The sequence below is a fragment of the Rattus rattus genome, chromosome 10 (genome assembly GCF_011064425.1).
Source record: "Rattus rattus isolate New Zealand chromosome 10, Rrattus_CSIRO_v1, whole genome shotgun sequence".
NCBI classification, from domain to species: domain Eukaryota; kingdom Metazoa; phylum Chordata; class Mammalia; order Rodentia; family Muridae; genus Rattus; species Rattus rattus.
Genome location: NC_046163.1, coordinates 32,582,967 through 32,594,489, shown reverse-complemented (window position 1 = coordinate 32,594,489; position 11,523 = coordinate 32,582,967). Strand labels below are relative to the sequence as shown.

General features: G+C 47.8%; 1 protein-coding gene across 1 annotated transcript in view; it reads right to left on the bottom strand.

The window, feature by feature from the left end:
- Positions 1-11,523, bottom strand: part of Nmnat2 (nicotinamide nucleotide adenylyltransferase 2) — a 174,123-nt gene continuing 162,600 nt past the window's right edge. Inside the window, exons 9-11 of the mRNA XM_032915730.1 lie at positions 3,014-3,115; positions 2,809-2,876; positions 1-299 (exon numbers count right to left, since the gene is read on the bottom strand). Of these exons, the coding sequence (XP_032771621.1) occupies positions 197-299; positions 2,809-2,876; positions 3,014-3,115 (273 nt within the window). The 3' untranslated portion in view covers positions 1-196. The remainder of the gene's footprint in view (positions 300-2,808; positions 2,877-3,013; positions 3,116-11,523) is intronic.

The window sequence follows — 11,523 nt, the reverse complement described above, 5'->3', positions numbered from 1 at the left end:
CTGTGGAATGGGGAAAGCCACGGTTCTTCGCAGGCCCTCCACACTGTGGGGTTTAAGTCAGCCAGTGGGGAGAACAGTCAAGATGAACACAGAGAAACAGAGAGGCAGGAGAGAAACCGGGGTCTGACAGTGACTGGAGGGGGCCAGTGTGTTGGCAGAGGACAAGGGGAGAGTAGAGCAGAGAGCTGGGTATCTGCTAGCCCGAGGCATTGATGTACAGCTGACTCTTGAGGATGTAGTCGATGACTGGCTGGGACAGGTAATCCACGACGTGGCCATCCCCATGCTGCAGGGCCAGCCTGTAGAAGAAGAAACAACAATCAGGTGGACATCCATGCCCCCTAAAGACCAGAGCCCTGGTCTGCCCTCTGCCTTCTAGGAAAGGGTCCACAGATGCTCCCCATCATCCTACCAGCAGCCTTTGCCTGGGTTGAGTGAACAGTATTGATGAGATCTACATCCCCTCGCTGTCCCCTCAACCCCCAATCCCATGACACCTTCATCCTGACCTGCCACTGAGTAGCTGAGAGACCTTGCATGAATAATTACTATCATCAGAAAGTATCTTTACACACTTATTTACTTCATGTGTTCTTGTGTGTTGTAGCATTTGTGTGGAGACCAGAGGGCAATGTGTGGACCTCAGTTTGGTCCTTTACTAGGTGGGTCCTGGGGACTGAACTCAGGTCTTCAGCCTTCAGGACAAGCTTCTTTACTACAGAGCCATTTTATCAGCCCATCGGGCAACTTAGTTAAGCCCCTTTAGTGTTTTCTTCGGTACAATTAAGGTAAATGTGATGGTTTGTGTATGCTTGGTCCAGGGAGAGGCACTATTAGAAGGTGTGGCCCTGTGGAAGGAGGTGTGTCACTTCTAGGTGCCTGGAAGTCAGTCTTCCACTAGCAGCCTTCAGAAGATGTAGAACTCTCAGTTCTTCCTGCACTATGCCTGCCTGGACACTGCCATGCCCTTGCCTTGATGATAATGGACGGAACCTCCGAACCTGTAAGCCAGCCCCAATTAAATGTTGTCCTTATAAGAGTTGTCTTGGCCATGGTGTCTGTTTACTGCAGTAAAACCCTAAGACAGTAACATTTAAGCCAGTTACCTCCAATTAAAGGATTAAATGAGTCACTGTCTAAGCATAGGATGACATTTTGGCTTCCCTTTGGGTTGCTCTGCACACTGGTCTCATGAAAATTGGTCTCCTAGAGAATTCTTAGACTTGAGTTCACCTTTTCCCTACGGGAGCACTTGGCTATGAGCCCGTGGAGAGACAGCAGCAGGTGAAAGATTTCAGGGACAAATCGATTCCTGCATAGTATTTTCCTCTGGCCTTTTGCTTTCTGCTCATTTCTTATACAACAGCCTCAAGATATGGAGCCCAGCATGGTGACTGGCTCTCTACCTTTAATGCAAGCCCCCGCCTTTCCCATTGAAGGTGCCTCCTGTTGTGTCTCCCTCTACAACAAAGCTTTCTGAAAAGTCTCCAGACAAACTTCATCAGAGTTGGTGGAGAAGCAGAATCTGAGTCCAACCAAAAAAATCTTGGTCCAGTTGTCCAAATTGGGACACGGGGGTTTGTATGGCCTGGAGATGAAGGAGCGGCCATGTTGGAGTCAGAGCTCTGCCCCTTCATTGCCCACTGCCCTAGCCTCCCAGAGGCTGCTACTCTTGTGATCGTCTCCATAACTGTCTTCCAAGGGGAGAACCCCGGTAGATGTTTTAAGCCCTTGGTTCATTGACTTCTCTGAGTCATGTGACTAGATGCCAAGGCTCTCCGCCTTTGGACTCTTCTTTCTTTGTTCCTGGGCATCCCTCCTGGGGGCTTCTAACTGTTCCTAGGCCTTCACGTAAATACTAGTAAGCTCGGCGTGCTTTTGATCGCTGCTTTCTCTTCAATATTTGACTCTGTGTGTTCTTCTGGATTTTTTAAATTAATTAATTAGCATGGGCGTATGAGAGAGACTGTGTATTCCCCAGTGCAAGCGTAGGTCTCTCCTTCTACCAGGCATGATCTGGGGATTGAACTCAGGCCTTAGGCTTGCCAGCAAGGGTCTCTTCACCATCTGAGCCATCTCGTTTCCCCTGACATGTGTGCTCATGGCCCTCAGTGTATACTTCCAGACCTCTAAGTCCTATCTGTCTCACTATTTCACAGGGCATTTCCAGGCAGTGGTGGTGCACACCTTTAATCCCATCATTCAGAAAGCAGAGGCAGGTGCATCTCTGATTTCAAGGCTAGCCTGGTCTACAGAGTAAGTTCCACAATAGCCAAAGGCCACATAGAGAAACCCTGTCTTGAAAACAAAACAAAGCAAAACAAAAAAGGGAAATAGGTACAAATACCTGAAGTCCAAAAAGGAGAGTGAATTCTGGGCAGTGAGTGTCCACTTGAATCTAAGGGTTGTGTGGTGGTTTGAGTAAGAATTGTTCCATAAGCTCATATGTGTGAATACTTGGTCCCCAATTGGTAGAACTGTTTAGAAAGGATTAGGGGGCATGGCCTTGTTGGAGGAAGTGTGGCACTTGGGGTAGGCTTTAAAGTCTCTCTGCCTCATGGCTGTGTCTAAAGCTCTTACCAATTGCCCCAGCAGCGTACACCTACCTGCCTGCCTGCTACTATGCTCCCCACCAGGATGGTCTCCTCATCTGAAACTTGAAGCTCAAGGAAACGTTTTCTTCTATTAGTTGCCTTGTCATGGTGTCTTATCAGAGCAATATGAATGTAACTAAGACTGCCTGAGGAAAGCCACGGAAAATTTAAAACTAGTTTCACCAAAAGGTCCCTGACCATTTGCCGGCCATACCTGCTTTTGGTGGAGCTGACTACAGACATGGGATGGTTGATGTCATCCTTCACTACCATGATGTTGTTCTGGAAACAGAGTAGAAAGAATCAGGTCACCAATCCCTCTCAGGGGATACTCTTGCTCCCTTAGTCTTCCGGTCCCCCAGAACTTTCAGAAAAGGGCAGTATCACAGGGCTGTACCAGCAGGGGGTGGAGGACTCACTTTGTATTTGCGGAGTATTGAGGAGTGATTCATGATTCGGTCTGTGTCCGCTGCATCCCGGGGCACCACCACGATCCCAAAATCCCCAACAATCACTTCCATCTGAAGAGAGGGAGGGGGAGGGGAAGAAGAGAGAGAAACAACTTTGGTGAAAGCTGTCACCCCAACTTCCAACCAAGTGACCACAGCAGAGTGGAGTGACATTCTGTTGCTTTGCAAGGAACTCGGAACGTTAGTTTCCAATTTACCTTCTCAGCTCCATCAGTCAGCAGCCTGAACTACTGACAACAGTCCTGGTAGAAAGAGTGAGAACTTTGTCTGCCACAGAAGACGTTTAAGAAATACTTCCAGAGTGAATGAACACTCTCTTGCATGTCTGAACAAGACCTCTCTAATCCTCAAAGCTCTCCTTTGAGTTTATAATGTTGCAGAAGAACAGGGGTAGCCAGTAAATACAATCACGGGTGAAACCGATTCCACTGTCCAGCACCTTTACCTCAACCCTCAGCAGGACAGCATGAGGGAGACTGCTTTTCTCCCCTCTTTCATATGGCTCACCCATATGCTGTGGGACTCCAGGGTAGCCACAAGCAGGGACACACTCAGAATGAATCCCTATGTGTACAGGTAGTGATGAGGGTGCTGGCTAATTTACACGGGGGTCACTTCTGAGGTCAACCTCTGGTAGAAGCTTGATTCATTATAAGAAATAAAATCCTTTAATTAAAAACAAACAAAGAAATATTTGGGGGAGCATCGCTGAGAAAGGATCTTGATATATAGCCTAGGCGAGCCTCAAACTTGCCATCGCCCGGTCTTAGCCTTCCAGATGCTGAAGTGACAGATATGAGACACCACACCAGCTCTTTGCTTTCTTTTTTTCTAATCACAAACAAAAGACAAGCTTGGAAAATACAGAAAAAATTAGGAATCAATCTCAGCCACACTATCCAGTAGCCACAGTTGACCCTTCTGCATCTCCCAGCGCTTTCGGGTCCATGAATAGCTGTGTAGAGCCACCATTTCCCTCAACCACAAAGTAGGCATGAAGTCGTAGCTCAATGGGAGAGCGCTTCCCTGCACACACGAGGCCCTGGTTCCTGCCTCAAACACTGCAAACAGTAAGAATTAAAAATCAATTGCTTAAGTAGTAATTACTTGCATTCTCTTCTTGTTTTGAGTTTTATTTTGTTTTTAAACTCTGTGTGTGTATGTGTGCGTTTCTCTGTATGTGTCTCCCCTGCTTCGTGTGTGTGTGTGTGTGTGTATGTGTTTCTCTCTCAGTCTGTGTGTATGTGTGTATGTGTATGTATGTTTCTTTATGTGTCTCCCCCACTTTGTGTGTGTGTGCGTGTGTGCGTGTGTGTGTGTGTGTGTGTGTCTGTGTGTGTGTGTGTGTCTGTGTGTGTGTGTGTGTGTGTGTGTGTGTGTGTGTGTGTGTGTGTGTGTCTGTGTGTGTGTGTGTGTGTGTGTGTGTGTGTGTGTGTGTGTGTGTGTTTGTCTCCCCCACTTTGTGTGTGTGTGCGTGTGTGTGTGTGTGTGTGTGCTTGTGTGCATGCACGTGCACATTCTTGAGCGCAGGTGACCATGAAGGTCAGAAGCAATGCCCCTGGAGCTGGACGTACAGACAGTTGTGAGCAGCCTGGTATGAGTGCCAAGAATCACACTCAGGTCCTCTGTAACAGCCGTGCACACTTAACTACTGTGTCATCTGCCCAGCCCCAACTTACATTATTTTCACTTCACATTATATTGCAAACCTCCTCCACATCATGGAGAGGAGTTGGGAGCTAGCCACACGGCTTAGCAGGTAAAAGCCCTTGTGGTCAGGCTTGACCCGAATTTAGTGCCTGGAACCCATATGGTGGAGGGAGAACCAGCTCCTGCAACTTGACCTCCATGCCATGCTCTCCCACACTAAATAGATAAATAAAAATCGGGTGGTCACATGGGGTTTTACCTTTTCTATATCTTCTCCTAGTCGTGTAATATGGAGCATTTATAGTTACTTCTGAGTTTTTGCAACCTGATTTTTGACCATAACATTTTAATGGCTATCTTTATACAAAAATCTTTTATCACATCTCTAATTATTTCCTCAGGATGAGAAGTAACATAATTGGACAAAAGGATGAGGAGGTATTTCAAGCTCTTGAGACACATTACCAAATCGCCTTCTAGAAATGTGCTGATATTCATTTCCAGGAGCTTGAAATTCACAGCACTGGGCAGCAGGGTTCAATCCTGCCAGTTCCAGGTCTCACAGGAGGAGGGACGTTGCTTGTAAGCAGTTCAACTCATTGAGCAAGATCGGCTTTAGGGGTAAAGGACTCGGAATTTCCCTCCCATAATTCTTAAAACTAGTTTCACAAAAGCAGAAACGATGAAGAACTGTAGTCCATTCTTCTCTACCAGAAAGTTTCACACTGTTAGAATGCCCCTCTCTCTCTCTCTCTCTCTCTCTCTCTCTCTCTCTCTCTCTGTGTGTGTGTGTGTGTGTGTGTGTGTGAGAGAGAGAGAGAGAGAGAGAGAGAGAGAGAGAGAGAGAGAGAGAGAGAGAGAGACATATCCTTGGGTGTTTACTCTGCTTTAACTATTGTGTAACAACTGCTTAACATAAAATTGCAACTAGGGCTGGGCGTGGTAGCACACGCCTTTGCTCCCAGCACTTGGGAGGCAGATACAGATGGATCTCTGTGAGTTCAGGGCCAGCCTGGTCTACAAAGCAAGTTCCAGGACAGCCAGGGTGGTTACACAGAGAAACCCTGTCTCCAAAAACAAAAACAAAACAAAACAAAAATGTAGTCAGGACTCTGATGTTGCTGAAATAAAAGATTGGCCTTGAGCACCCAAGCGGGAGAGAGACTACAAGCTAAACAGAGAGTATCAGAGCCTCTACCTGGTCATGCTTTATGGATTTGGAGCAGCATACAGCGTGTTTTATGGAGGTGGGGTCCACATTAAGTTCAGTTCAAGGCCTCTGTCCTATCATCCTGGGAATGTTCAGGAGAGGCAAGGCAGGAATCTGCAGAGACCCAGCTCCTCGCGTCAGCTCTTAGACCGTGCACTGGGCTCACTGCTCAGTAACTGATTCCACACTTGCCTACACACTAGAGTTGCCTGATGAGGTAGGACACCAAGATGGCTCAGTGGGCAAAGGCACTTGCCACCAAGCCTGGAAATCTGAGTCCAATTCTCTTGGACCCACACAGTAGGAGAGGACCAATGACTGCAAGTTGCTCTCTGACATCCACACGTGAACTGTGGTGCATGCGTGCAAGTGCACACACATTCACACAGAAAACACACAAGTCAAAACAAACAAGTAAACACATGCAGCTTTAAAATAAAAAAACAACAACAAAAAAGAATTACCCAAGGAACTTTAAAAATTCCAAACATGTACCGGATACCCAAGATCAATTAAACTAGAATGTCTCGGGATGAGACCCAGACAGTGGTGCTTAAAAAACAACTCCCTGGGTGATTCCAGTGTGCAACTGAGTTCATGATATGGACTCAGTCAAATATGGAGTTAGAACTGGAAAAGTGGGCATGCCAGGGAAGATAAGGGAAGGAGAAAATGAGAATTCACTGAAGTAGGAGCCCACAGAGATTCCTAAACTGTCTGTTCCGGTAGATGTTTTAGGATATCCTGGTAAGTAATGGCGGGCCCGCTTCCCAATGCTTGGCTCTAACTGCCAGATAATGCACATTTGATAGCCGCTCTCTGTTTGATGTGTGTGGTAAGGGGGCCGTTCAGAGCGGATGTTCTAGTCTAAAGCGTGAACGGAATGGCTCCGAATGGCAATAGGCGCCCCTGAGGGAACTGCTCTTTGGGTGATGAGTGCCGATGCTTGCCGCTTTCTCCTCAGGATCAAATGATCTGACACCCAATCCAGAACCGTGCCAAAGCTCGGTGGGAGGCAGGCAGGCAGATGGAGCCCTTGCTGCTGGAGAAACTCCTCCTCTCTAATAACCGGTGATGGATTTGCCCCTGGGGACCACAGATGGGTTGAGAAGAGCCTGAGAGACCTGCAGACTAGCAGCCACTCTTCCTGGCTTCCGTCAGACACTAGAGATAATCTCTGCTGGTCTTGGTGGTGGGTTTTCATGCCAGAGTGTGTGGGCAGACTAAGGTGTCGGGTGGAGAGCTGTCTGCCCTGTAGAGTTTAGTTGTCTGCCCTCCGTACCTCTCTGTCTTAGGTCCCCAGGTAGACCCCATATCTTCTGGTTCTCCTTCCACTGTAGATGTTCCTTTTGGCCTCTATGCTGACTCTCAGTCCTCTCTGACCTCCACACAGCAGACTCCACCAGGCTTCCCTGTCCTTGGACCTATATTCATACCCCTGTTTCATTCCATTTCAAAGCTAATATAGAGACACACATTAATATACAGGCTCTTGAGTCAGTATTTCCAGCATAGGTTATATTTCTATCTTAATATCCTCATGAGTCTCTGGATCCGTTATTGGAAAGAGGCTCTTTGGGAGTTTGAATGAGACTTGGACCTCAGAGGCTCGGTGTTGGTCCGCGGTGGGTGGGGCTGCTTGGATAGGTTTAGGAGGTGTGGCCTCCTGGAGGAAGTATGTCACTGGGGGTGGGCTCTGAGGTTTCAAAGGCCTCCAATCATTCCCAGGGCACTTTCTCTGCTTCCTGTTCAAGATGTGAGCTTGCTGTTCCTCCCACTGTGCAGACTGCCCCTGTTCTTCAGTCATGGACTCTAACCCTCTAGACCTGCAAGCCCATATAAACTCTTTTGTCTGTAACTTGTCCTGGTCATGGTGTTTAATCAAGGCAATAGAGAAGTGCACAATACAGACTCCCTCTGCCCCCAGAGAAGTGTTTCCCTACGGCCTTTTTCTCTTATAATTGTACCCAGGGAAAGCCTTGGCATTTTCCTTGTTTCTTCCCTTTCTCTCATATCTTATATTTAGCCTACAAGGAAATCCAATTAATTCTGTCTTCAAAACAAATGTATGAGCCAGGCTTGGCGGAGCATGCGTGTAATCCCTGCACTGGGAGGCGGAGGTAGGAAGATCAAGAAATAGTTCAAAGCCCGCCAGACTTACACGAGACCCTGTCTAAAAACAATAAAACAAAACACAACCATATACGACTCTGCTCAGTTCTCATTCACACCCTCCCTGCCCCCAAATACCCAAGTCCAAAGTACTGGGACTTGTGACTGTTGTCTTACATGATTAAACTAATGGAATTAATCTTGAGATCATTCTGGTCAGTCTGGGTGGCCATAACATCAGAAACAAGTGTCCTTCTAAGAGAGAGGTCGAGAGGAATCGGATGTTAAAGAGGAAACGTAAAGAATGGTCTGGAGGAGGTCAGGAGCTGGGAACACAGCACACACAGCTCCTGTCTAGAAGAATTGGATCATGACTGTAAGAGAGTAGTCTATGTTTATAACCACCAGGTTTGCTGTATCCGGGGATCCTTAGCCCTGACCCTCCTCACCTGGATGGTCCTGGGGAGGCCTTAGCCCACATCTTTCTCACCCGGATTGTCATGGTCTTCCTGTTAACGTCTTGCCTTTTTTCCAGTCTGTTCCCAACATTCAGATCTTTACTTTTGGGTGATACTGTCTCCAATATGTTAAATTAAACTTTCCCTCTGGGGTGGGGACACAGCTCACTGACAGTGCTTGTCAGGCACGCACGAAGCCCTGGGCTCGATCCCCAGCTCTGCCCAAACCAGGCATGGTGGTGCGCACCTCCAATCCCAGCACTTGAGTGGTGGAGGCAGGAGGATTAGAAGCTTTGGTCATCTTTAGCTACACGGAAGGTTTGAGGCAGGGCTGGGATACATGATGTCTGGTGAGCAAACGAACAAACAAAATAAAAAAAATAAACAGAAAGAAGTGAGAAGTCTCCATCCCTGTGCACGTGTGCTACAAGCCTAATTTAGAGAGTTCTGCTTTAGCCTCTTTGGATCTGAGCAGTGACAAGAACAAGTGAATTATGAAGGACAGTGACTGGAGAGTCAGGGAGAAGGTATTCGGTCCAATTCCTAGGAAGGAACCAGTGTGACAGCTCGGTGAAGCTCCGCAGAGGAACTACTGGGAAAGTTCTAGCCATGAGGACTCAGCAATCCACAGAGGTATCTCATGACCTTGGGAGGCTGAGTGTGTGAAGTGAGCCTTAGCAATCTGCAGAAAAATGGAAGCTGTATTTAGAAAATTACAGCTAATTATTGGTGGTGGTTACAGCAAAAATTGCTTAGCTAAATTAATTTCCACAGCCTGGATCTTACCACCACGTGCATGATTGTGAGGGCGGGGGAGGATGGATGGATGGATGGATGGACGGACAGTGTTGGTGCCAATTTTACAACGGTAAGTTGTAAAAATGACCATTATAATGACTGCTTGGCCATTGTAAAATGGACCAAATTCAGCATTTACAGTTTGTAAATACAGAACGCATCTAATGAACAGTACCAATAAGTCCACCAGATCCGGAAGAATAAAGACCAGGGGCACTCAGCCGTGTATAGACCATGGAAAACTGGTCAAACCAACCCCACATGCCACAGGAAAGGATTGAGGGAAGGTTTGCAGTGCACTAAAACCTTCGGATCTTCTCTGGGATTGCTCTGTTGGGAAAGAAGAATGCCAGAGAAGCCACATTTGACTTGGAAAGCTCAGGGAGCTTCATGGTCAAAGTACTAATCCTGGAGAGGCCACTGGGGACCAGACAGGGACCAGACAGGGACCAGACGGGGACAAGACAGGGACAAGATGGGGACAAGACGACGGCTGCCAAAACTGAGCCGACTGAGCCAGTGGCACGAGAGTCGATTTAACCAGACTTTATGTCCTGACGAAAGTCTCTTTGTGGAAAGGAAGCAGATAGAGTAAAACAAACAGCAAGAAACCAGATTCCCCAGACCTTGCCGGGAGGGTACTGATAAAGCAAACCAACCCTAGGGTCAGCAAGATGGCTCAGTGGATAAAAGCGCTTGCTATACAAACCTAAGGGTTGGACGTCAAGCTCTGAAACCCACAGTGGAGGGAGGGAAGTGACCCCCAAAAATTATCCTCTGACTTTCACCTGTCACTTGTGCACCCTCACCCCCATCTCTCTCTGTCTCTGTCTCTCTCTGTCTCTGTCTCTCTCTGTGTCTTTCTCTCTCTCTCTCTCTCTGTCTCTGTCTCTCTCTCTCAGACACACACACACACACACACACACTATGGTGGTTGTGGTGGTGGTGGTGGTGGTGGTGGTGATGGTGGTGCTGGTGGTGATGATGATGATGATGGGAGTTGTCGATTTAAATTACAGGTTACTATGCTGACCCTTCTAGTGGAATGGGATGAGGACAGGCACCTCAGCACCTCCAGAGATTCCAGGGAGAATAGGACATCCCTCTGTGTGGTGAGGAATGGTTAGGGCACACACGCATCGAGTGCAACTGGTTCCAGGACCCTGAGGATACCCTGAGGTGGGACTGAGCATTCGTTCCAGGTCTTCCTATTACTGGGTCTTGCTCGTGGGAGTATGGAGTAGGAGGGAGGGAGTAGGTGAACGGAGCAGACCTGATTGGTCAGTTTCACTCTTTACATGGCCAGTGTACCTTCTACTGTCCGACCCTAGGAGACAGGGCTATTCACTCACCCCAGGCCTGTGTGTTAGGCCTCCGAGGCGGGGTTCGTACCATTCATACTGCTCCAGCATCCTGCCCAGCCTAGTTCTGATCTTATCTTTTCATCTTCCGGTCAAAGTTTCCCAGGGGAGATGGAGGTGGAGCGGGAGAGGAAACAGGTGGAGGTGGACTCTGCTTCCCCAGTAGAGGGAATCTGAGAGGAGGATATGGGGCTTGTCCAAGCAGGAAGCAACTTAGCCTTGGGGGAGAGACAAAGCTCTTGAAAGGAATGTGGACTCGTCATTGTCCTTCCAAGAGGCTGAATTCTAAGACCCGCCCTGCTGACTTTCAGGGATGCTTGGATAGATGCTCTGTGGCCTTAGCCAGACACCTTCCTGGACACTAAGGGTGAGAAGGTGAGAAGACAGGTAGGACTTCATCGTTTGGATAGGTTACTGTCTAATGGGTGACGTCAAGCAAAAGGTTAGTAGCTACCACCTGGGTCGGAGAACCTGCAGAGACCATTACAGAAAGCCACAACTAAGGCGGGCAGTGGTGGCACACGTCTTTAATCCCAGCACTTGGGAGGCAGAGGCAGGAGGATCTTTGAGTTCGAGGACAGCCTGGAACTCACTAGGTGAATTCTAGGACAGCCAGGGCTACACAGAGAAACCCTATTTTGAAGAAGAAGAAAATAGAGAGAACAGGAGAAAGGAAAGGAAGGGAGGGGAAGAGGAAAGAAAAGAAAAGAAAAGAAAAGAAAAGGAAAGAAAAGAAAGCCTCAACAAATAAATATAAGAGAGAAAAGCCGCACTCTGGAAATCTCAACAACGTGGCTGCCTAAACAAGGCCTGAACAGTGACCACACCAGTTGACATGCCAGGGTGGATATGGAAATCTCCAGAGTCCCC